The sequence below is a fragment of the Chiloscyllium plagiosum genome, unplaced genomic scaffold (assembly GCF_037043375.1).
Source record: "Chiloscyllium plagiosum isolate Xiang-an unplaced genomic scaffold, Cpla_swu_hap1 HiC_scaffold_19, whole genome shotgun sequence".
NCBI classification, from domain to species: domain Eukaryota; kingdom Metazoa; phylum Chordata; class Chondrichthyes; order Orectolobiformes; family Hemiscylliidae; genus Chiloscyllium; species Chiloscyllium plagiosum.
In genome coordinates, this window is record NW_028270157.1 from 53,081,074 (window position 1) to 53,108,526 (window position 27,453).

General features: G+C 42.5%; 1 protein-coding gene across 4 annotated transcripts in view; it reads right to left on the reverse strand.

The window, feature by feature from the left end:
- The window catches only part of LOC122559556 (rho GTPase-activating protein 8-like), a 108,783-nt gene that overhangs the window by 45,460 nt on the left and 35,870 nt on the right, over positions 1-27,453 (reverse strand). The window contains exons 2-5 of one of the 4 annotated variants that reach the window (XM_043709223.2): positions 15,844-15,951; positions 14,900-15,043; positions 11,204-11,291; positions 9,623-9,754 (exon numbers count right to left, since the gene is read on the reverse strand). In XM_043709223.2, the coding sequence (XP_043565158.1) occupies positions 9,623-9,754; positions 11,204-11,291; positions 14,900-15,043; positions 15,844-15,871 (392 nt within the window). In that variant the 5' untranslated portion in view covers positions 15,872-15,951. Of the gene's footprint in view, positions 1-9,622; positions 9,755-11,203; positions 11,292-14,899; positions 15,044-15,843; positions 15,964-27,453 lie in introns of all 4 variants that reach the window. The other 3 variants (XM_043709222.2, XM_087997390.1, XM_087997389.1) reach the window with 3 other exon arrangements.

The following is a 27,453-nucleotide window of genomic DNA, read 5'->3' on the forward strand; positions in this document are numbered from 1 at the left end:
TAAGAAAATATCTTAGTGGACTTCTGATTTATGAAATAGCAATAAAGTCATGGATTTATCTTCAGGTCCATCATGGTTACAAACATCTTCGATGATGTTACTAATTTTGAGCTGAATATAATCAGAGTGTCACAGAAACGAAAGATCAATATAAAGTACACAACAAAAAGTCAATTAGAGAGCACATTAGAAAATTTTCAAAGCCTTTTTTCAGAGCAGAAACTTATTGCAGCTTCCTCTGACTCATTACTTCAAACTCTCTGCCTCCAAAATCATTTTATACCACTTTACATTTTTTAAATGTCAACTTTTGGCAGAAAATGAAATTTCCTAATATAAGTTAGAAAATGCACACCAGCAATATTCTTGGTACATTCCCAATGACAAAACAAAATGATGTAGCACAAGCTGTACTTTTGCTCAAAATAATTCGAAGCACTTGGGACACAAGGACACACTTATTCAATAAGTAAAAGAGAAATTGCCAACTGACATATCTTTCTTCTCAATGTTACTGTTTTGTACAAGTCACATTGACTGGATGTCAAACTGAAGCACCTGAAAAAATAGAGAAACAGAATAATCCTTAACAGATTTTGCAACTGAAAGGGAACCCTTGGTTGATAGTTTGGACAGACACATGACAACTGTACCCAGTGATTATAGCCTTGGTGGAACTCTTGTCCAAGTCATAACGTTTTTGCCGTATATACAATTCCAGAGTTGAGATATAACTTAGGCAGATACTGCAAGACTGATGGAGAGTACCAAAGTAGGAGATACTGCCTTGCAAATGAAATCTTAAACCAAGATCCTGTCTTATTATTCCAGGTCAACATGAAAATCCTGAAGTTCTATTCAAGGAAGAGAAAGGGGAGTTCCACAGAGTTTCACCTAAAATATATCGCTCAGTCAACACCTACAAAACATTAACTACATTGCAACCGATGTCCTTACTGTTTGGGAGACCTTGCTATTAGAGGTAGAAATCAATCACGAGTCAGATTAAATTAACAGCGAAACCTTTCATGAAAAGGTTATCAAATAGCTCTTACAACATATAAATCAAGTTCATAGTAGGGCTTCAAAGAAAGAAACATAAAACATCAGCTGTTCTTCCTGATATATGCAAGGCTGACATCAATGCAATATGTCAGAGACAGTCCACATTAAAGTGGGCAATTATGTGAATTGGAAAAAGAGACAGAAGGTCAGGAAGGTCAAGAGTGAATTTGTGAGAAAGAGTTGAGTTCATATCCTAAGGACTGGAGTTCTAGATGTCAAACAAAACACACATGGATCACTAAAGGAGGTAATAAACTACATTTAAATTAAATAAAAAGTCTACAAAATTTACAATTCATCCTACATGACATAACAATAAAAATAGAAATATAGAAACTAGGAGCAGGAGTCTTCTTTGTCAGTCAATATGATCATGGCTGGCACCCTGCTTCCATGCCATATCCCTGCTTTCTCCCTACACACCTTGATGCCTTTAATATCTCAAAATGGGTCAATCTCTTCCTTGAATATATTCAGTGGCTAGGCCTCCAGCCTTCTGCAATAGAAAAATCCACAGGTTGACTACCCTTTGAGTGAAGAAATGTTTCCTCATCTCAGTCCAAAACAATTTTCCGCACACCCTGAGATGGTGTCCCCAAGTTCTAGACTCGCCAACGAGGAAAACATCCTGTCGAGCCCTGTTAGAACTTTAGATATTTCAATCAGATCCCCATTCATCCTTCTAAACTCAAATGAAAACAGACCTATTCAAACTAATCTCTCCTCATTCAACAGCCCTACGATCCCCAGTATCAGCATGGTGAACCTCTTGGGTAGGGAGACCAAAACTGTATACAGTATCCGCACCCCACCCCACTCCCTCTGTGTGATCTCAAGGTCCCATACAACTGCAATAAAACATCCCTACTTCTGAACTCAAATTCCCTTGCTATCAGTACTAATTTACCATTTGCCTTCTGAATCACTTGTAGCACCTGCCTGTCTACTGGTGGACAAAGAGAGAGACTCAGAATCCTTTGTACATCCACACATTCCAATATACCACTAAGCAACTAATACTCCTTCTTTCTGTCTTTCACACCAATTTCACATTTATTCACATTGTTCTGCATTGTGTTTGCCCACACACTCAACTTGTCTACATCACCCTGAAGCCTCCTTGAATCCTCCTCACAATCTAAATTTTGCCCAGTTTTGCATCATTGGCAAACTTGGAAATGTTGCACTTGGTTGTCTCATCCAGGCCATTGATATAGATCATAAATAGTTGGTGCCCAAGCTCTGATCCTTGCAGCACCCACAAGTCACTGTGCATTCCCTTCTTCTCTTACTTTTGCAGAAAGGAATGAATAATTGTTGTAATTCACACACATGTTCTTTAAATATGAACCATTGCCTTTCCACTATCAATCCTTTTAGTAAGGTTCCCCAATTTACATCACATAGCCTCATAGTTGCTTCTATTTTGACTCAAGATTCTAGTTCAGATATGAGTACTTCACTCGAGCCTAACAAAGAATTTTATCATATTATAATCACTCTTCCCCAAGGGACCCTGTACAACAAGACAGTTCATTAAACCTTTTTCATTGCACATTAAAATACAATTTGCAATTATATTCTAGAATAAAATGAATTCAATACTTGTGTTATTCTAAATTAGATTGGTACACGTTTCTAACCAGAGGTTCCAAGGAATATTTGGCAAAAGAGAAGACATGGATTTATGTAACTGAAAGACTAAATGGACTCGAGATGCCAAATAACAAACAGGAACAGGAGTAGGCCATGTACAAATCTGCCGCTGTGTTCATTTATAAAACCACAGCGATTGCATTGAAAAAGCAATTTTTTTGGTTGCAGAGGGTGAAGATAAACTTTGAAGGTAAATGTTTTTTACATTAACCTGTTCGGACATGTCACTACAAATCTTTCGAACAGATGGAACTTGAATCCAGGCCCAGAGCCAAGGTCGTTATCACTATCTAAATTATGACAGTACACTTGCAAGTAATATCAAGCTGGACAGCAAGAGCTTCTTTAAATATATAAAAACAGAAGAGAGGGGCCAAACTTAATACAGACTGCTGGGGAAATAAAGATGAAAATAAATAGAAAATGGTAAAGGAATTGATTAAATGTTTTGCTTCAGTTTCACAACAGAATATATGAATAGCATATCAAAATTAATAAATAATCAAGGGGCAAAAGGAAGAGAAGAAAAAAACGAACTAACTGCTACTAGAGAAAGAGGTTCTGGATGTAAGTTTGCTCGCTGAGCTGGATGGCTCATTTTTAGACATTTTGTCACCATACTAGGTAACATCAGTGAGCCTCTGGTGAAACACTGGTGCTAGTGACCCGCTTTCTATTTATGTGTTTAGGTTTCCTTGGGTTTGTGGTGTCATTTCCTGTGGTGATGTCTTTGATGTGATGTCATTTCATGTTCTTTTTCTCAGAGGGTGGTAAATGGGGTCCAAGTCAAATGTGTTTGTTGACAGAGTTCCGGCTAGAATGCTGTACTTCTAGGAATTCTCATACATGTCTCTGTTTGACTTGTCCCTAGGACAATGTGTTGTCCAAGACAAAATGGTGCCCTTCCTCATCTGTATGTAAGGACACTAGTGAGAGTAGCTCATATCTTTTTATGGCGAGTTTATGTTCATGTATGATAAGTCATTAGCCTGTTTAGTTTCCCAGCACCTATTTACAAAATACCTTGCAAGAACTGTAACAAACACTACATTGGACAAATAGGCAGAAAACTAGCCACCAGGATACATGAACATACCCTGGATCTGATGAGCTGTATTGTTGGATTTTAAAGAAGCAGCTACAGTGATAGTGGATGGACTGGTAGTAATCTTCTAAGAGTCCTTAGATTCTGGAAAAGTCCCAGAGGATTGGAAGACTGCCAGAGTGACACATTTATTTATAAAGGGAAGGAGACAAAAACAGTTAGTTAAATGGCTGCAACTGGGAAAACATTAAGCCTCTATAATAAAGGATAAAAAGTTGAACATGGGGTGGCATAGTGGTTAGCACTACTGCTTCACAGTGCCAGAGACCTGGTTTTGATTCCAGTCTCGGGCGACTGTCTGTGTGGAGTTTGCACGTTCTCCCAGTGTCTGCGTGGGTTTCCTCCGGGTGCTCCGGTTTCCTCCCACAGTCCAAAGATGTGCAGGTTAGGTGAATTGGCCATGCTAAATTGCCCATAGTGTTAGGTGTAGGGGAATGGGTCTGGGTAGGTTGCTCTTCGGAGGGTCGGTGTGGACGTGTTGGGATGAAGGGCCTGTTTCCACAATGTAAGTAATCTAATCTAATCTAGAAATTATATTTAGCATGGCTTCATGAAAGGGAAATTTATTACAATTGTTTGAGGAAGTGATGGGCAGGATAGATTAAGGAAAAGTAATGGATGGAATATGTTTGGATTTGAAAAGCGCCATACATTTGGTTACTTAATAAGAGCCCATAGTGATGGAGGTATATTAGGATGTATGGAGAACTGGCTAACTAACAGGAGACAGAGCTGGGATAAGGGCATTTTCAGGATGCCAAGCTGTAAGTAGTGGAGTGCCACAGGGACCAGTGCTAGAGTTACAATTATTGATAATATATTTCAATGACTTACTTGAGGAAAATGAACAATAGCGAAATTTGCAGATGGGAGAAAAACCAATGGGAAGGCAAGTAGTAAGGATTACTCAGAGTGTACAGAGGGATCCAGACAAGTTAGATGAATCGGCAAAAACTTGGTAGATGTGGGAAAACGTAAAGTTTTGCATTCAGCAGGAAGCAGAGAAATATGAATATCATTTACATGAAAGACGACTGCAGAAAGTCAGACAGCCGAGGGATTTGACTGTCCTTCTGTATAAATTACAAAAAGCTAGCCTTTCTTTCTAAAGGAATGGAGTGCAAAAAAGGGAGCTCTTGGTAAAACTACACAAGGCACTAGTCAGACCATAGTTGAAAATTGAACAGTTTTGGGCAGCATTTCTATGCAAAAGCCTGGCCCATGTCTTGCTCCTACATCTTATGGTGGTGTTCTGATGCATTTGCTGTCCTTGTGCTTCTAAGTGCATGGAAAAGATGCATATACATTCAAGTTCATTTGATTACATTTTCTCTTTTCATAAAGATCATATTCAGTACGTTTTAAACTAACCTTGGCTTTTCTTTACTCAGCAGCAGAGAAAAGATGGTCATGTTGTGGCCATGTCACTGAATGAGTAATCCAGTGGTCAGGCCAATGCTGTGGGAACATGGGGTCAAATCACACCATAGCAAATCAATTCAATTAATAGATAATACCAAGCTTGTCCCAGTTGGGCAACTATCAATTATATAGTTAAAGCTCAAGATGCTGTTAGTATTAATATTTGCGGCCAGCTGTATCTACCTTGCCTTAGAAAAGTGAAAGCTCAACTTCTTTTTCTAAGCTCCGGACCCATTATTGACACAATGACCATCTCACTTTCTCTGCTGGAACCATTACATACTCTGCTTAATATGACAGTATGCTTGCACTGATGATCCCCACAACCCGTCCAGCATGAATTTCTGCAAAATGTCAGCTATGCAGAACCGAATCACAAACTGATAAAGTCACAGAGTGATAGAGATGTCCAGATCAGAAACAGACCCTTCGGTCCAACTCGTCCATGCTGACCAGCTATCCTAACCTAATCTATTCCCATTTGCCAGCACTTGGCCCGTAACCCTCTAAATCCTTCCTATTCATGTACACATCCAGATGCCTTTTAAATGCTGTATTTATAGCAGCCCCTGGACACCCCCACCCCAGGGAAAATACTTTAGAGCTTAAAAATGTGTTGCTGGAAAAGCGCAGCAGGTCAGGCAGCATCAAACGAACAGGAGAATCGACATTTCGGGCATAAGCCCTTCTTCAAGAATGAGGAGGGTGTGCCAAGATAAAAGGTAGGGAGGAGGGACTTGGGGGAGGGGCGTTGGGAATACGATAGGTGGAAGGAGGTTAAGATGAGGGTGATAGGCCGGAGAGGGGGTGGGGGCGGAGAGATCGGGAAGAAGATTGCAGGTCAAGAAGGCGGTGCTGAGTCCAAGGGTTGGGACTGAGATAAGTTGGGGGGAGGGGAAATGAGGAAAGTGAAGAAATCTGCATTCATCCCTTGTGGTTGGAGGGTTCCTAGGCGGAAGATGAGGCGCTCTTCCTCCAGGCTTCGTGTTGCCATGGTCTGGCGATGGAGGAGGCCAAGGACCTGCATGTCCTAGGCGGAGTGGGAGGGGGAGTTAGTGTTCAGCCACGGGGCGGTTGGGTTGGTTTGTGCGGGTGTCCCAGAGGTGTTCTCTGAAATGTTCCGCAAGTAGGCGGCCTGTCTCCCCAATATATAGGAGGCCACATCGGGTGCAGCGGATGCAATGATGTGTGTGGAGGTGCAGGTGAATTTCTGACGGACATGGAAGGATCCCTTAGGGCCTTGGAGGGAGGTGAGGGGGGAGGTGTGGGCGCAAAGTTTTGCATTTCTTGCGGTTGCAGGGGAAGGTGCCGGGAGTGGAGGTTGGGTTGGTGGGGGGTGTGGATCTGATGAGGGAGTCGCAGAGGGAGTGTTCTTTCCAGAACACTGATAGGGGTGGGGAGGGAAATATGTCCTTGGTGGTGGGGTCTGTTTGGAGGTGGCAGAAATGATGAAGGATGATACAATGTATCTGGAGGTTGGTGGGGTGGTAGGCGAGGACCAGTGGGGTTCTGTCCTGGTGGCGATTTGAGGGGCGGGGTTCAAGGGCAGAGGAGCGGGAAGTGGAGGAGATGCGGTGGAGAGCATCGTCACCCACGTCTGAGGGGAAATTGCGGTCTTTGAAGAAGGAGGCCATCTGGGTTGTTCGGTATTAGAATTGGTCCTCCTGGGAGCAGATGCGGTGAAGGCGAAGGAATTGGGAATATGGGATGGCGTTTTTACAGAAGGCAGGGTGGGAGGAGATGTAATCTAGGTAGCTGTGGGAGTCAGTCGGTTTATAGTAAACGTCCGTGTTGAGTCAGTCATCCGAGATAGAAATGGAGAGGTCTAGGAAGGGGATGGAGGAGTCTAAGACGGTCCAGGTAAGTTTGAGGTCGGGGTGGAAGGGGTTAGTAAAGTGGATAAACTGTTCAACCTCTTCGTGGGAGCACGAGGTAGCGCTGATACAGTCATTGATGTAGCAGGGTCATCTCCCAGACCATCCATAACCTCATCACCTCAAGGGATCTCCCATCCACCGCCTTCAACCTCATAGTCCCAGAACCCCGCACCGCCCGTTTCTACCTCCTGCCCAAAATCCACAAACCTGATTGCCCCAACTGACCCATTGTCTCAGCCTGCTCCTGCCCCACCGAACTCATCTCTGCATTCCTCGACACGGTCCTGTCCCCCTTAGTCCATGGAAGAACTCCCCACCTACGTTCGGGATCCCACCCATGCCCTCCACCATGATTTTCGCTTCCCCGGCCCCCAACGCCTTATCTTCACCATGGACATCCAGTCCCTATACACCTCCATCCCCCATCACGAAGGACTCAAAGCCCTCCGCTTCTTCCTTTCCCGTCGAACCAACCAGTACCCTTCCACTGACACCCTCCTTCGACTGACTAAACTGGTCCTCACCCTGAACAACTTCTCTTTCCAATCCTCCCACTTCCTCCAAACCAAAGGAGCAGCCATGGGCACCCACATGGGCCCCAGCTATGCCTGCCTCTTTGTTGGATATGTGGAACAGTCCATCTTCCGCAGCTACACTGGCACCAACCCCCTCCTTTTCCTCCTCTACATCGATGACTGTATCGGCGCTACCTCGTGCTCCCACGAGGAGGTTGAACAGTTCATCCTAACAGTTTACTAACACCTACCACCCCGACCTCAAATTTACCTGGACCGTCTCAGACTCCTCCTTCCCCTTCCTAGACCTCTCCATTTCTATCTCAGGCGACTGACTCAACACGGATGTTTACTATAAACCGACTGATTCTCCCATTCTCCCAATTCCTTCGCCTTCGCCGCATCTGCTCCCAGGAGGACCAATTCCAATACTGAACAACCCAGATGGCCTCCTTCTTCAAAGACCGCAATTTCCTCTCAGACGTGGGTGACGATGCTCTCCACCGCATCTCCTCCACTTCCCGCTCCTCTGCCCTTGAACCCCGCCCCTCAAATCGCCACCAGGACAGAACCCCACTGGTCCTCACCTACCACCCCACCAACCTCCAGATACATCGTATCATCCTTTGTCCTTTCCGCCACCTCCAAACAGACCCCACCACCAAGGATATATTTCCCTCCCCACCCCTATCAGCGTTCCGGAAAGACCACTCCCTCTGCGACTCCCTCGTCAGATCCACAACCCCACCAACCCAACCTCCACTCCCGGCACGTTCCCCTGCAACCGCAAGAAATGCAAAACTTTGCGCCCACACCTCCCCCCTCACTTCCCTCCAAGGCCCTAAGGGATCCTTCCATATCCGTCAGAAATTCACCTGCACCTCCACACACATCATTTACTGCATCCGCTGCACCCGATGTGGCCTCCTATATATTGGGGAGACAGGCTGCCTACTTGCAGAACGTTTCAGAGAATACCTCTGGGACATCTGCACCAACCAACCCAACCGCCCCGTGGCTGAACACTAACTCCCCCTCCCACTCCGCCTAGGACATGCAGGTCCTTGGCCTCCTCCATCGCCAGACCATGGCAACACGACGCCTGGAGGAAGAGCACCTCATCTTCCGCCTAGGAACCCTCCAACCACAAGGGATGAATGCAGATTTCTTCAGTTTCCTCATTTCCCCTCCCCCCACCTTATCTCAGTCCCAACCCTCGGACTCAGCACCGCCTTCTTGATCTGCAATCTTCTTCCCGATCTCTCTGCCCCCACCCCCTCTCCGGCCTATCACCCTCACCTTAACCTCCTTCTACCTATCGCATTCCCAACGCCCCTCCCCCAAGTCCCTCCTCCCTACCTTTTATTCTTAGCCCGCTTGGCACACCCTCCTCATTCCTGAAGAAAGGCTTATGCCCGAAACGTCGATTCTCCTGTTCCTTTGATGCTGCCTGACCTGCTGCGCTTTTCCAGCAACACATTTTTAAGCTCTGATCTCCAGCATCTGCAGTCCTCACTTTCTCCCAGGGAAAATACTTTGTCTATTTATCCTATCCACACCCCTCAATTTTATAAACCCCCATATGGTCACCCCTCAGCCTCCAATGCTCCAGGGAAAACAGCCCTAGCCTATTCAGCCTCTCCCTATAGCTCAAATCATCCAACCCTTACAACATTCTTGTGAATCTTTTCTGAACCCTTTCAAGTTTCACAACATCCTTCCGATAGGAAGGAGAACTGCACACAGTATTCCTTCCAAGTTTACCAATAACGTGGTCTCCAACAAGCTAAAAAAGGAGATCAGAACCAGACAATTACGAGGGAACGATGCAAAATTCTCTAAGAATGGGAAAAGAAACAGACATTCCTTTCATCGCAGTAAATACTTTGGAAAACAAGCAAAGAAACTGGTACCTTCATCCTACACCATTTATAAGCAAACACAAAGATCCACTTTGAAAGATTTGGAACGAATTGCCTTACTTTCTGTCAAACTCCTTGTAGGCCTGCTGTAGCCAACTTAAAGATGGCTTGTTGCTACTCCGGAGCCCATAGTGAAAGTAAACAAGAATGTAATCACTCTCAACATACTGGTCCAGTGTGTACTTCAGGTACCTGCATTAGTGGAGAAAGCAAAGCAAATTATTTAAATAGCAATGAAATGTCAGTGTTACTTTTAAAATTTAAGCCCATGTGAAGTTCCACTTTGACATGCGATACAATCAGGGACTGATTTTGAAAACACTTTTGCAAGATACTGATTGATAGAAAGTTACCATCCAATCTAAAATAAAAGCAAACTTTGCACCTAGAATGTTTGCAGGAATGAAAAGATTTGAGTCTCCAATGAGAAAATTACTTCACTTTCAAACTGTTTAAAGTTTTTATATAGTTGGGGCAATGACACTGTTTGAATTATTGCTCTACCGAAGCCTGTACTCATCTAACTTCTGCAGACCAACCAAGGCAAATAATGACAAGGGTTACAACTCAAACCAACTCCTTGCCCCAATCATCTCTCCTTTTATCTGTAAATCCTGAAGGAATAGTTGTTGCTATCAAAGGATGCAGACCACACATTATAGCTGCCAGGACATTGGATTTGAAAGCAAGTTCTATCAAATGTAGCTTACTTTTCCACAATGCTAAATGTAGCAAAGTGCTTTTCATAAAATTGAGCTCAGGTAACAAATTTCAAGCCAATTTTGTGAAATTGGAGAGTTATAGAAGGGCAATCTATTGCTGGAAGATAGAAATCAGAGTTGACTCATGATAAGAAAAACCTTTAGGTGGAAGTGCATTTTAAGAGAAATAATTTTATGAAAACATTCACAGTACAGACTGCCAAATGAATAAAATGAATGCAAATTCTTTCCTTCACACAGAAGATTTCTGGTGGCTTTTCTCAATGATTGAACAGAGGGAAAGAACAACTACATTTGGTGTGGACCGAATGTACATGATGAGACAAACGTGACAATAGATCCAATTTTCTTCATTGCCTTAGCTGGGAACAAGTATAATGTGGAGTGGACCGAGAAACTACTGACAAAATAAAAGTCAGGATAGATTCATCAGAATACCAATATCACATGTGCTAGAAACCACAAGGTGGCACTGTCAGATCAATTTTTAATTCAAACACGGAATGAAAAATCGAAGTCTGGGTTGAAAAGTTCCAACATATCAGTTTGCAGACAGAGGCATCAGACTGATAATTATGACTAACAATGCAGCTAGTATGCTAGAGGGGTTCAACTTGTTGGGATATTTTCAAGCAAATTTAAATTGCTTTCAACAAAATCCTACCTGTCACCCATTTGACAAAATCCTATCTTGCCAAAGTACAAATTGTGGAAAATTAATTTTAAGCACGAAACATGTTTAATATGCAAGTCAAATTTTAGAAAGTTTAAAACGTAGTTTAATTCAAAGTAAACAAATTTCCCGAACAAGAGAGGAAGTTGCTTAACCAAATTACACATCGTAAGCATAGTACAGAAATGCCAATGGGATTCTTGGGATCATTAATGAAAGATTTTGTGAAAGATATTTGGATCTTACTCTAGTAACTTCCGATGGTTAAGCTGATGGGAAGGAGGCATTCGACAACTGCTAAAAATAACCAGTTTCCTTCCATAATTGTCATCACCTAATTGGAAAGAAACCAGATTAAATTAAATTTACAACACTATAAAGCTGAAGAGAGATATAACACATCTAGAAGAGACACTGGTAGGATTTTTCAGACCAAATACATTACATGTTTCAATACTGTCAGCTATTCTTGTATTGTAAAAATCCTTGCTTTTATTTAATGCAAAGTATATCTATGCTGTGGCTCGTAACATTATACTCAGATTAGACTATAGCATCTATTGAGTCAAGTTGCTGGTCATCTGCAAATTTATGCACTTAAAATTGTAGTATTGGACAGCAACTGCTCTGGACAATGTACCAGCAACTTGTAATGGTTCTGAAGGGGTTAATGTGTCTGTTAAATTGACTCCATCCATTCGACTGGGCAATGCGGTGGCTAGTGGTTAGCACTGTTGCCTCTCAGTGCCAGGGTCCCAGGTTCAACTCCACTTTCGGACAACTATCTGTGTGGAGTTTGCATACTCCACCAGTGTCTGCATGTGGTTCTGCCCACAGTCTAAAGATGGTAGATTGACCATGTTAAATTGCCCATAGCGCCCAAGAACATGCAGGCTAGGTGGACTGGCCATGGGAAATGTAGGTTTATGGAGATAGGGTAGGGGTCTGATGGGATACTTTTCGGAAGGTCAGTGTGGATTCGATTGGCTGAGTGGCCTCCTTCTGCACTGTAGGGATTCTATGACGAATGTCACATAGTGGGTGGAGACAAGGAGTTCGCCACTCACTTTCAGATGGAGCAGGTTTATCTGTACCAGGTCCCAGGTCCTAGTAACTATACCAAGCCAAATGGATCAGTAGTTATTGCAATTGTGCAACAAATTTTCTTACATTTTGTATATACTGCCTGGTGGTGCAGCTACAAACATTAATCAGTGGATAGTCTCAACATAAAGATAACAATGCTGGATTGGTAAAAAGGGACTACCTCAATAACTCCTACTCAGTACTACAGGCTGGTACAGGCGCCAAATATCACAAAAAGTGCCAATAGTGTTCATCTGGAAAACTGATCCTATAAATTCTTTTTACTGGTAGAGAGAGACACCGCAAGAGTGTCTTATACTGGAGGACTGAGTACTTTCAGGTGGTAATGGCTATTAGGGTTCAAACTTGCACAGAGTTGTGTCTAGTCTAAAACGAAGTGACGAATTTGTTGTTGTAAATATTGTGTTATCTTATTCAAAACCTACAGTAAAATGAAATCCCCCCAAACTCTAAGATGATGAGCAAACAACAATACTAGTCACAGGGTATAAATTTCTAATTGCAGTGCATTATCAGTTTTAATGAAATAAACTAATAGAGAGTGATTTGTGTTGGCCATTTTACCTAACTATAAGAATGGGATTGCTTTGCCATATTTTCTTTGATAATTTAATATATCAATTACATTACTTAATAACCTAATTAGAAAGAGACTCTGTTGAGAATGACTCTAGCTACAAGACAGGCATCAACCACCTTAAAAAAAAAAATTACACGACACCAGCAGGTTTATTTGAAACTGCAAGCTCTCAGAACCCTTGCTCCTTCCTCAGGCAGCTAGTGAGAGAGAATACATCAGGCACAGAATTCAGATGTAAAAGATCAAAGGGTCATGCAGTTTATACAAATTTATTGAACAAACCTAGATGGCTATTAGATTAGATTACTTACAGTGTGGAAACAGACCCTTCGGCCCAACAAGTCCACACTGACCCGCTGAAGCACAACACCCCCAGACCCATTCCCCTACATTTAACCCTTTACCTAACACTACGGGCAATTTAGCATGGCCAATTCACCTAACCTGCACATTTTTGGACTGTGGGAGGAAACCGGAGCACCCGGAGGAAACCCACGCAGGCTCGGGGAGAATGTGCAAACGCCACACAGTCAGTCGCCTGAGGTGGGAATTGAACCCAGGTCTCTGGCGCTGTAAGTCAGCAGTGCTAACCACTGTGCCACCGTGCTGCCCACAATTAAAGTCTTTAATCAGTAGGAATGAAGGTGAAGGTTTCGATTGATTAATATGTAAATCCCTGCCCCAAGATAACTTGAGGTTTTATCAGAATAAAGGTGACACCTTGGGTCAGACAATGCATTTCAGGTGTGAGGCCACGTTTCAAATCTGCTTGGATCTCATCCTGGAGCGAGACTGGTTTTTGGCTTTGTCCACCCCAGTTCAATACCAGCACCTTCACATCAGCAACCATCATGTCATTCGTAGCACACACGCAGAATGTGAACATAGGAGTTCGGAATGGATAGTTGCCAGAAGTACATGTAAACTTTAGTAAATTCATCTTTTAAGTGTTGTATTCAAAGCCAAAGGAACTTTTAGGGTCAAGGTACAATTAGGTGAATAGGAGAGAATTAGACCAACCTGGACAGAAGGGACAGAAGGGAAGGCAATAGCAGAATGAATAAAGTCTCACATCTTTCATTGATAATTGGCTACATGGCTTCCTTTTCTTTATGATTTTTGATACAGGATGGAGGTTCACAATTTATCCCTGGGTCATACTGCGAAGGGAAGATTTATTTTTTCCCAATCATTTCAGTCCAACAGATAAATATTTCCTACAAGAGACAGGCCATCTGCAATAACAGCTTCTCTGAGGTCTCAGTCTGCCAGTCAGCCACCAGAGATTCTCAGCACTTTCTCTAATTGTGCTTTGGATGGATTTACATGATCAAGCTCCATGCTGCTTTTGGAGAGGAAGTTCCATATTCCCTTAGACGTAACTAATATATATAGTCATAGAGATGTACAGCATGGAAACACACCCTTCGGTCCAGCCCGTCCATGTCGACCAGATATCCCAACCCAATCTAGTCCCACCTGCCAGCACCCGGCCCATATCCCTCCAAACCCTTCCTATTCATATACCCACCCGAATGCCTCTTAAATGTTGCAATTGTACCAGCCTCTATCACTTCCTTTGGCAGCTCATTCCATGCACGTACCATCCTCTGTGTGAAAAAATTGCCCCGTAGGTCTCTTTTATATCTTTCCCCTCTCACCCTAAACTTATGCCCTCTAGTTCTGGACTCCCCAACTCCAGGGAAAAGACTTTACCTATTTACCCTATCCATGCCCCTCATAATTTTGTAAACCTCCAACGCTCCAGGGAAAACAGCCCCAGCCTGTTCAGCCACTCCCTGTAGCTCAAATCCTACAACCCTAGCAACATCCTTGTAAATCTTTTCTGAACCCTTTCAAGTTTCACAACATCTTTCTGATAGGAAGGATAGAATTGCATGCAATATTTTTGGGGAAGGGATGGGGGTGCTGCATGATTCTAAAGGATAGTTACTTCTCTTGCTTTGGGTGGCCACATTATATAATGGTATTGAACCTCAGATCACCACCTGCACTCTATTATTGTTGCTATATTGTGACATTCATGACTTTTGACATAAATTGGACTTGAAGTTAATCACGAGATAAGCATCTCTTGTTTCTTCAACTCTAATTTGATTATATTTGCAGTGTAGTTCAGCTGTATTGTTTCATACCATATTATTTGCATTTTCAATAAACAGGAATCTCAGAAAAAAAATTCTTGCTCCCATAATGGATACAACAGCAAGGACATTTAAATTTTCTTTACTCACCTGCTATTTGGACTATTCCATGCCTTGCAACATCAAAAAATGGGTCTCTGAGATCTAGGGGAGGGACTGCAGCAAATGGAGTAAGCACTGAAACTAAACTTGCACCACTCAAAATCTTCTGCTCTTCCTCATCTTTACAAAGTTCTGATTAAAAAAAAAATCTAGATTACTACGTACCACCACATTTACTTACGTTGCTCAGATTTTTTACAGGCGAAAGAATAGGAGACATTCTTTCTGTCCTTCCACCACATTCATCGTGCTGTTTTTGAAAGGTTTCCATTGTAACATAGAACATTTCACTCGCAGTATGTCAATCATCAGTTTGATGTAATCATACTTAGATTTTGGGAAAACTTCCTCACGTCATTTCTGTTGCTACTTATTAACAGACATTTGGTCTAATGATAGCATGTTTCCATTGATTTAGGCAAGAGTCAAGAGGTTTTTTAAAATTTGAACTAAAGCTAAATTTACAGGACTGGCGTTTCATATTTACATGCACAATGGAATGACACCAACTTCAAGAAAAAGGACCACATTACCGTCCCAGTGTACAGAGCTTCTGCTAGGCTCTAAGCATAATAAGTGAATGTTAATTTGTGTCCACTGTCCTGCATGAGTTAATGAAGGACTATGTTATTGCCTCTGGAAGATAGTGAACATTAACCCAACTGAAGAATAGTAAGAAATAAAACTAAAAAAGAAAAGACCTTACGCTGCCTTCATATTAAAACAACTTACTATTAGACTCCTGTTATTCAGGACCTTTGCTAAAGTTACACTTTAACATCCTTTTGTAAAAAGCTCTGGTGATGCCAACAGCTTAGTGCAATTATTTCACACCTCACAGGCTTTCATGTAGGCATTTCTGACATTGATGTCAAATTCCAGCGAACTGAACTCACTTTCAAAGTTAACCATTACTCTGAATCTCCACTTACCTTTCTCAGCCAACTGCTCCAGGTTCATGTCAGGTCCTTGAGTCACACTGAGTTGTTGTTCAATTGTCTTTTTTCCAGTGAAGAAACAGCTTTTGATTAATTTAGAATCTGAAAAGAAATCTAAATTGTTTAAAAACAGAAGTAGATTACATTATTATATAAGGACCAATGATTTTCCCTCCTCTCTAACAATGGGTACGTATGCTGTGTGTCATAATTCATTGCATGCCTGACTCACAAATAAGTTAGTGAGTCATTCAAAAACACATTTAGTTTCATAATTGCTCATGTCATTACCATAGTTCAATTTAAATAGAAACATTGGCTGCTCACAACAGTAGTAATTTAAGAAGTTATCCCAATTCCATTTAGGGCTGTTTCACAACCCAAAACTAAAAGAACCATACTCTGAAAAATAGTATCCTCCTATAAGACCATACAAGTAACAGAAGAAGGCAGTTCAGCCCATCGACTCAGCTCTGCCAATTAATGACATCATGGTTGATCTAATAATTCTCAACTCCATTTTTCTGCATTTTCCCAATAACTCTGGATTCCCTTACCGATTTAAAAAACTGTCCATCTCAATCTTGAGTACATTTAATGACCCGGTGTCTACAGTCCTGTGTTAAAGAACTGCACAAATTCACTACCACAGTAGAAATTCCTCATTTCCATCTTAAAATGTGTGACCCCTTAGTCTGAGATTATGCCCTCTCCTGGACTCTCCCACCTTTTAACATCTAACCTGTTAAGTCTCCATATGTCTTGTATAAGGTCATCCCGCATTCTTACAAATTCCAATGAGTGCGGGCCCAACCTACACAATCACTCCTTAAAAAGACAGTCCCTCCTACCTGGTATCAGTCTAGTAAACATTCCCTGGACTGCCTCCAATGCCTGTACAAGTAGTTCTCCTAAAAAATCTCCCGCCTCCCACACACATACACCTTCTTTTGTGAAGTCACCATGTTTTGAAGCTTCAGATAGCCAGCAACTGAGTCTCAGCTTAACAAAAGGCCCTGCTTACTCTCCAACATTTGCTGGGCGTCGTTGCATTCACACCTTCTTTCACTGTCTCTTTCCGCTCCTTGTTCCCCATGCCCCAACCCCAAGCATTATCCCAGTAAACATTCCAGAGTGGTGTGGTATTACTCCTGAAACAATTAAACTGTTAGCCCTGGGAGCAGATTTGAGGCGCTCACTTTGTTTTTCTCACTGATGGAAGCAAATAAAACTACCTTAGTCGCAAATAGAAGCAAAAAAAAATACACAAACGACAACCTGTTGCAATACATGTGCCAGTAGAATAAATAACAGCTGACTGGTAATACAGGGGATGGCATTGCACAATAACCAACAAGAGTTTGCTCTATATAAAAAAGTGTCCACAACTCAGAAATTGCATTTACGAAACACGTATAATAGAAGAACTACCTGTATATCTTTTCTTAGAGCAGGGTCTCAAAACTGTTCAAAAACTCCACTTGCAGTCTGACTAGCGTCTTGTGTTTTTAAATCAAAGCCTGCCTATTTTTATATTGCATTCCCTTTGAAATACAGGCCAACACTCCACATTCTTTCTCTATTTCCCACTGAAATTGGATGCTAGGTTAGTGTCATTCAAGGATGGGGACACACACATCCCTCTGTTCTGGAGCTTTTTGCTGCAGTTATTCTGTAAATGAATATTCTTCTATTCTTCATGCCAAAATACATAACGTCATATTTTCGCACCTTATATTCCATTTGCCAAGTTTGTGACAAATCTATATCCCTCTGCAGACTCGACTATCTTCACCACTTGCTTCTCACCTATTTTGTATTCCGCCAACTTGGCTATAGCGCATTAGTTTCCTCACCCAAGTCATTAACACATACTGCAAATAACTGTAGCCGACCCTCCCCCTCCCAGCACTCCACTAGTTGTAGTCTGCCATTCTGAAAATGCCTCATATTAAACTCAATCTTCTATTAGTTAGTTAATCCTTTATCCAAGCTAATATACATTGAACATTATGGGCTCCTATCATATTAAGTAATCTAATGTGTGATACCTTCCAAGAATCCAAATAAAGTACTTCTGCTGCTCCCCTTTATCCATCCTGCTTGTTACCACCTCGAAGAATTTTAGTCCATTTGTCAGGCAAGATTTCTCCTTCTTGAAGATATGTTGACTCTGCTTCATCATATTAAAATATTTCAAAATACTCTGCTCCTTTATAATAGACACTAACATTTTCCCAATAACAGATGCTGCACTAAATGGCCTATTTACTCTTTTTTTTTGTCTCCTTTCATTCTTAAACAAAAAGGTATTACATTGGCATGGGGAGGTGTTGGCCTAGCTGTATTATCATTGGACTATTAATTCACACACTCAGGTAATATTCTGGGGACCTGGGTTCAAATAGTGGAATTTGACTTCAATAAAAATTAATGATGACCATAACGCCCATTGCCAATTGCTGGGGAGGGAAAAACCCATCTGTTTCACTAACGTTCTCGAAAGAAATCTGATGTCCTGACCTGGTATAGCATACATGTGACTCCAAACCCACAGCATTGTGGTTGACTCTTAACTGCCCCTGGTCAATTAGGGATGGACAATAAACATTACTCTAGCCAGTGACACCTTCATCCTTTGATTTATTTAAAAAAATGTTTTCTGCTCCTCTGCGACTTTTCCAGAATCTAAGGATTCTTGAACAATTACGATCAGCGCATCTCTACAGCTGTTCACCATTCAATTTTTAAAAAAATCTTCCTACTGAACAGTGAACAACTTCACCATTTCTCACATCATACTCCATCTGGCAGAATGTTTGTCCATTTGTTCAATGTCTTTATATTGGTGTGCAGCCTTTCCCATCTATCTTTGTCTCACCTGAAAATTTAGCCACCAAACCATTAACCTCCACATCCAACTCATTGGATATTAAAACTTTGTAACAAGTTGAGGGACCAGCACAGATCTCTACAATACAAGTAGATAAAGAGTATGGAGCGATGGCCTTTATTTCAAAGTAGATAGGCTTTGCTTAATAAAAGTACAAGACGCGAGTCAGACTACAAGTGGAGTTTTTGAACAGTTTTGAGACCCTGATCTAAGAAAAGATATAGAAGCAGCTCTTTTATTATGCGTGTTTCGTAAATATGATTTGTGAATTGTAGACCTTTTCACATGCTGCAAATGTTAAACCGATTTGTTTCAGCAGTTTTCTGCTAGCCAGCACTGTATCCAAGTCAGTATGTTACCCCACACCATAAGCTCCTAATCTGTGGTAATAACCTTTGATGTGACACCTTTCCAAATACCTTTTCAAAATCCAAGTACAGCACATTGATGGGTTCCCCTTTACACATAGCGCGTGCCATCCTTTCAAAAGAATTTGGCTATATTGGTTAAACGGGATTTTCCTTTCACAAAACCATGCTGACTCATCCCAATTACCTAGAGGCATCAGTCCAGAGATTACTACCTTGGGAGTTTGGGTGCTTTTTAAAAACTTTAACACCTAATTCCTCAAAATCACTGAGCAGAATCTCCTTCCCATTTTGACTCATCTCATTAGCATCGATATGGACTACAGCCAGTGGATCCAAATCTTCCCACTGCAGGTTCTCCAGCCAAGAGCAGATATCTATACCCTGTGCAGTGTAGACAGCGCAGCCTTCTGGACTTGTGTTCTATTCTATCAATCTCCCTCACACTACTGCTTTACAAATATAAAAATGGTTTTCACACTTTGATGAGGTTCAGTCACCCATCCTTCACAGGAAAGGAAACCAGCTGTTGATGACAATAAACCGCCTCCTTTCCCCACTTGGCAGATGAAATCAGTTCACGTTGAACAATACTTGGAGGAAGCAAGAATGCAGAAGGTACTCTGAGTGGGGGATTTCAATCTCCATCACCAACAGGGGCTCGGCAGCAGCATTACTGATTGAGCCGGTGGGGTCCTAAAGAACACAGACTGGGTCTGTGGCAGGTGGTGAAGGAAACCCACAAGAGGGAAAAACATACTTGACCCCCATCCTTACCAATTTGCCAACTGCAGCTGCATCTGTTCATGTGGAGAATGATTGCTGCACAGCCCTTGGGGAGACAAAGTGCTGCCTTCACATTGAGAATACTCTCCATCGTTTTGTGTGGTGCTATTGCTGTGTTAAATGGGACAGACTTTTAACAGATCTAGCAACTCAAGACTGGGCATCTATGAGGCACTGTGGGCCATCAACAGCAGCAGAACTGCACTCCTCATGGTCTGGCATATCCCCCACTCAACCATTACTATCAAGGAAGGGGTTTCAACTCTGTTTCAATGGAACAGCACCAAGCAAACCTAAAAGTGAGGTGTCAGCCTGGTGAAGCTATAAAACAGGAATATGTACATGCCAAACAGCATAAGCAGCAAATGATGGAGAGAGCTAAGTAATCCCACAACCAACAGATCAGCGATAAGCTCTGCAGTCCTGCACAATCCTCTGTTGTAGTGGACAATTTTAAATAACTCACTGGAGGAGGCTCCCCAAATATCCCCAACCTCAGTGATGGAAAAGCTAAGACATAATTTTTCATTTTAAATCAGAGATCGTTTTTTGTAAAGCAAAGGTTTTAAGGAATATGGGCCAAAGGCAAGTATATGGAGATACAGATCAGTACACAGATCAGTCATATGACTCTATGAGCCCACTTGAATGGGTAGAACAGGCTTTATGGACTGAAGGGCCTACTCCTGTTCCTACATTATTGACAGAGTAAAAGATGTGGCTGAAGCATTCACACCAATCTTCAGCCAGAAGTGCCAAGTGGTTGATCCATGTCAGCCTCCTCCAGTGGTGCCCAGAGCATTACAGATGCCAAACTTCAGTCACTTATTAAGAAATAATTCGAAGCACTGGATTTTGCAAAGGCTATGGGCCCTGACAACATTCTGCCAATAGTATTGAAGACTCACATTCTGGACTTTGTCAGGTAGGGACATGGCAATGTGAAAAATTGACCATGTACGTCCTGTACACGAAAAGCAGGTCAAATCCAAGGACCACCTTAAACTACTGTCAATCATCAATAAAAAAATGTAGAGAGCGACAACAAGCTGTATACATGGACTTATTTGATCTCATTAAGTTGTTTGACGGTCAACCGAGAAGGAGTGTGGTGTGGGGCCCTCCAACTTGGCTGCACATGGAAATCCACCCAGATTCCCTACTTGCTGCATGATGGTAAGGGACTGTGGTCCTCACTAACAGACCCAATGAGTGGACCAATCAAGGTCAAGCAAGGCTGGGTGGCTGCACCAATTTCCTTCACTATCTTCCTCAGCTCAACATTCCACTCCATATCCATGAAGCTTCCGACTAGAGTGGAGCTTATCTAAGGATGAACAAGAAACTTCAACCTCCATTGCAGAACCAACTCCACCCCGAACCTCTCATCGAGCCACAGCTGACACACAATCTTTGCCTGTGCACAGACCAGGAGGTGGAGTTCCAAAACGATCATTGATGCATTCACCAGAACATAACAGAGTGCACTTCAGGATGTAATTTGGAAGACAAATGGCCCTATTCCAGTCTGTTTCCACCGCACAAACTTACTGCCTGACCATCAGGATCACTGCAAGCCACTGGAAAATATGGATCAAATCCATACCTTGGGTAGATAGAAGCTAGACATTGACAATGAAATTTATTCTCATGGCCTTTGGCTATCTGAGGAACACTGGAGACACAGTGCCTGATGACAAAGACCTCAAACCTGACCCTTGCTTCCAGGGTAGCAGAGTCAGAGCTTTCTTATATGCATCAGACACATCAAGTCCCTTGGGACACATCACCAGCAATGCCCCTGTTGGACAGGTGCTCCAGTCTTATCTCCCAGGCAAACCACCCCAGCACTGAGGTACTGGTTACAATCAATCATTGTTAGGGGGAGCAGGAACATCATCTACATCAGACATAAGCTTCAAGCCGTGTCACAGCAAGGGGGTTACCAGGACAGGAAAGGGAACATTTTCATGGATGCCCTCAAATCTTTCCTGAGCAAAAAACTGCAAGATTCACACAGACTCATGGGCCTCTCTCACCCAAGACCGGGGAGGAAGTGAGGACTGCAGATGCTGGAGATCAGAGTCGAGTGTGGGGTGCTGGAAAAGCACAACAAGTCAGGCAGCATCCAAGGAGCAGGAGAGTCAACATTTTGGGCATAAGACCTTCATCAGGAATGAGGCTTGTGGGCCAGGGGGCTGAGAGATAATTGAAAGGGGTGGGGTTGGGGGGGGGGGGGGGGGGGGGGGGGAGAGTAAGGAAGCTGAGAATGCGATAGGTAGATGAAGTTGGGGGTGAAGGTGATAGGTCGGAGTGGAGGGTGGAGCAGATAGGTGGGAAAGGTGATGGCCAGGTCAGAAGGGTGGTGCCGAGTTGGAGGCTTGGGACCAGGATAAGGTGTGGGGAAGGGAGATGAGGAAACTGGTGAAATCCACATAAATCCTGTGTGGTTGCAGGGTCTCAAAGGTGGAAGATGAGGCGTTCTTCCTCTAGGCATCGGATGATTGGGGTTTGGTGATGGAGGCGGCTCAGGACCCTGCATGTCCTTGGCGGAGTGGGAGGGGGAGTTGAAGTGTTCAGCCACTGGGTTGGTTAGTGCGGGTGTCCCAGAGATGTTCTCTGAAACTATCTTCAAGTTGGCATCCGGTCTCCCTGATGTAGACGAGACCACACCAGGAGCAACAGATACAGTAGATGACATTGGTGGACGTACAGGTAAAAACAAGGAGGTGAAAACTGCAGCCGCTGGACATTAACTCCCCTTCCCAGTCCACCAAGGACATGCAGGTTCTGGGTCTCCTCTAATCGCCAAACCCTAACCATCTGATGCCTGGAGACTCTTGTACCTTGGGACTCTGCAACCACACAGGATCAATGTGGAGTTCACTAGTTTCCTCATTTCCCCTCCCCCTACATTATCACAGCCCCAAGCCTTCAATTCAGCACTGCCCTCCTGACCTGTCCCATAACCTTCCCACCTATCTGTTCCACCCTCTTCTCTGACCTATCACCTTCTCCCTCACCTTCATCTACCTATCGCATTCTCAACTATCTTTCCCCCAACCTCACCCCCATCCCATTTATCTCTCAGCCCCCTGGCCCACAAGCCTCATTCCTGATGAAGGGCTTATGCCCGAAACATTGATTCTCCTGCTCCTCGGATGCTGCCTGACCTGCTGTGCTTTTCCAGCACTACACTCTCGACTCTTGCCCAAGACTCTTGCCCATTTCCTGAAGAAGGGCTCATGCCAGAAACGTCGATTCTCCTGTGCTTTTCCAGCAACACATTTTCAGCTCTTGCCCAAGACCACCCAATTCAGAAAGCAACTATGCAGGAGCCAAGCACTGAGCATGTCTGATTGGCCCAGATGAAGGACAAGTGCAAACAGCAGATAGACTGCAAAATCCAGAACTACCCACCACTTCAGCAACCACCTGCAGCCCAGTGTGCTGATCAATATTGACCGTTTGGTCACTCAACAGGAGAAGTGGAAGGAAATGTCATTCTCAATCCAAAAGGGAGTGCCTAAGAAGAAAGTAACCTGTTACACTACTGCCACACTATACTACACTCGACAATGCAAGCTGCACTGACTGCCTCTGCATCCTCATTTGAAACTGGTTTATAGTGTTCTCTGTCCCCTCTTGGGGCACCTCATTTTAGGGCATCAATTAAATCTCAGTGGCTCGTCCATGTGCTACATCGAACCTTTCTGCAGCTCTGAAAGCAGTGCAGGCCCTTTAAGTGGCTCCAGTTTTGTTGAAAGCCAGCACCAGAACAAAATTTGCATTGATGATGTATGTACTTATCCGCAAAAGTGGCAGATTAACTTGGTGGGTGGTATCCCTACTCCACCTTGAACATGCCCAGGAGGAGAATTCAATACCCTATGTCGGGTCTAGTTACATAAGGGCTACACAATGATACCAAAGGTTATGACAAATTCAAAAATCAATTTCTGACACATGGGGCAAGAAGGGACAAAAACACGTAAGCTAGTTCCAATACTTTTTAAAATACTAGTAAACAGTTAAATGATTGTAGACTTCCAATTACTTCATAGAACAAAAGATGTTGTTGTCTGGTTTTAAAACATGCAAAATATTATTAAGAATAGTCAGGATGTTTGAAGGCTAAAAAGAAGATTTTATTCCAACAGATGCAGGAAATTGATTGCTTTTTAGAAGGTACATGTTCTGTTCCTCCACGATAATGCTGCATCTCACTTATGATATATTTACCAAATCATAAGCTTTCATTAAGTTTTCTTGGCTGAACAGAATAGAAATGAAATGTACAGCACAGCATGTACCCTTTCACAACTCTGAACCTCTTTTGGTTTTTAAATTGAAGGATTCCTTTTAAAACCAGTGTTGCCAGAGTGATAAAATGCAGTTCACTTGATTCCTTCTCAAATGGATTTCATGAAGCACAATAGACGATAAATAAATTTCCTGTCACCAGAGATGTGAGAAAAAAAACATTAGTATTTCAATGACAATATTTAATCTGCCATCATTAAATAATACTTCCACAATTATTTGGCATAATTCTATGAAGATACTTGCATTTGTCTTCTTGCAGTATTCAATAATACAAATAATTTTTTTTAGTACTGGTTTGCATTTGTTTTTCCATTTCCATTATTGAAAATAATTGAAAGATTTTAAAATCCATGAAAAGCCCTAACTCTCTATCTTTTCACTTTTTGCTTAAATCAAAACAGTCCCTCAATGTTTATCAGCTCAACAATAATATCAGATTTCACTCTGCTGCTCCAGCTACTCCCCACACCAGCAAAGGTCAGTTAGCTCAGTTGACTGGATGACTGGTTTATGATGCAGGGTTTAATTCCCATAAAAGCTGAAGCCATATGAAGGACTTATCTCCTCAAACTCTCCCCTCATTCTGCTAAACCACCAGCAGTTGTCTCTCTAATGAGAGGGGTGCCCTGTGGTTTGGGTGGACTAGGGCGACTTTACCTTCCATCAGCAAGTGACTTTATCATATTAAGCTATCTGACTGCTGGGAAGTCATAATAGAGCCTAATCGTGTCCTCAACCAATAACCAGAACAGGGTTTGTTAATGAAAACTAATAAAAAGAGCCCCAAGGGATGTTGTAGAGCACCAAAATTTTGACAGGTTAGTTGTAGGACCTAGCACCATTCAATCTGAACAGCTTAGTTCACTAATCAATGTAGTGACCTGGGAAAGAATACTACCATACAGCCCCAATTTAAAAACTGTATTTTAATTGAAAACATTAAATGCTAATGGCATATTTGAATTAAGCTGATTTTGGCGAAACAGTGGCTGTGTCTAGTCATGTAGGAAATCTGAAACAACAACTGATAAGCAAAATACAACAATAATCTCAAAATGTTGACTGCAATTCTGATGTTACATCTGTCATGCCTAGTAACATCTGCAAATGTTTACCAAATCATAAGCTTTCATTAAGTTTTCTTGGCTGAACAGAATAGAAATGAAATGTACAGCACAGCATGTACCCTTTCACAACTCTGAACCTCTTTTGGTTTTTAAATTGAAGGATTCCTTTTAAAACCAGTGTTGCCAGAGTGATCCCTTGAAATGTGGAAATAAAGAGGTAATGCAAATTAAGTCAATGAGAACATACTCTTCTGAACAGAAGGATATCTTTAAATCACTATTAAAACCTTTTAAAACATAAAAATCATTGTCTTTGGCATCAAATGCAAAGAATTCATTTTGAATCACTTTGGCCAAAAGATCCCACTCTGGTTCAGATTTGCTATTTCTGGTTGCAATATCATCTTCCTATCCATCCACCAAAATGGATATTCCACATCTTTTGAATGACCAGATAACAGTTTTTTGGCATGTCTTTAATGCACACTTGATGACAAAGCCACAGAAATTGTCAAGGAGGGTGGCACATGTATTTCCACAATTTGTGAAGTCTTTTCTGCAAGAAAAAACCACAAACATAATCCTTTAATAACTTGTTGAAGCGCTCTTCTGAAAAAAAGGTCAATCAACAAATGTTTGACCCTCTTGGTATAATTACAATCAAGTGTCATTTCTTTCCATACTTTTCTTTATCTCATCAGTTCAATTGGACCTGAACATATCCCACACAGAAACTACTGAATGTGTAGCCCATCAGATGTCTATGGTAAACTTTATTGATCCGTAATTACAATCCGTCCGCATGTACTCAATGTTGTCATGGACTTGTAAAAAATTTCCTATTGCAGGGAATGTGACTTTCAGCATGAATTTCTATTTGAAGAGGACAATAATCTTTAACTCTGTTTTCCATGCAGACTAATACCATCCAGATTTGATTATCCTCAGTTCCTACAGTGTTTCCTGGAGTTGTTTTGGAATGTTTTCTGTACACTGTTCAGCTGTTGACCATGTAATCCATGTTACTGCTGTGGCATCATGGATGTGTGGGTGCACGTGCGTGTGCCTGCTGACAATCTGCTGCTAGTTTTGACATGGCTGCGTTTTGCTAGTCTCAGAGACATCCTGGTCTTCTGCTGCAACACTGGACATTCGCATAAATAATTCACTAAACCAATTAGCTGTTGCTCCAAATTCTTTGCTGGCCACAGGGTTTGATTTGACCCACTTCGTTGTATAAGTATACACTGCATTTCTGGAACAGTTATATCATCACCAATGAGTGGAAAACCCAATCCAATCTATGTTGCTCAAGATCAGGCCAATAGATGGTTCCTGGTCTCATGATGCATTTAGTCTTCTTTGGAATGAATTCCTCCTGCTTCCATTCCCACACCGGTTTATGACTAACACTGAGATCCCCTTCTGCAGCACAGCTATTTGATGAGTTACTAAATGCTCATGTGGAATTATTCATCTTGCTAATGAATAGTGTTACCCACTGACATGTGAAGTCAAAGCTCAAAGTAGGGCCGAGCCTACAAGATTCTGGGGTTGCTCGCTCCTGTTCATTTATGTAAAGAGTTGATTAGATCCCGTACAGTGTGGAAACAGGCCCTTCAGCTCAACAAGTCCACACCGACTGGCCGAAGAGTAACCCACCCCCTCTGACTAATGCACCTAACAACTTTGGACAATTTAGCATGGCCAATTCACCTGACCTGCACATCTTTGGAATGTGGGAGGAAACCCACGCAGACACTGGGAGAATGTGCAAACTCCACACAGACAGTCGCCCAAGGCTGGAATCAAACCTGGGACCCTGGTGCTGTGAGGCAGCAGTGCTAACCATTGAGCCACCGTGCCGCCACCGTTAATAAAAGGTTATTCAAAGAAGACAGACCCATCACTCTCTACAACCTCAGTACAATCTCACTACATGGTAAAGTGGTAGTGGACCCCTTGCTCAGTAAAACCTCCTGACTGATGGGGTTAACCTTCAACGCAGTTAGCAGCACGAGATGAATCTTTGGGGAAGACCTGGTCAGAAGCAGAGACACACACACACTGGCTTCATTGACACTGCTGGAGATGAGCTCTGGAATTGAGCAGGCTCAGATTAAAGCGCGAGAACAATTAAAAGCGTTCCAATAGCGGTCACTCA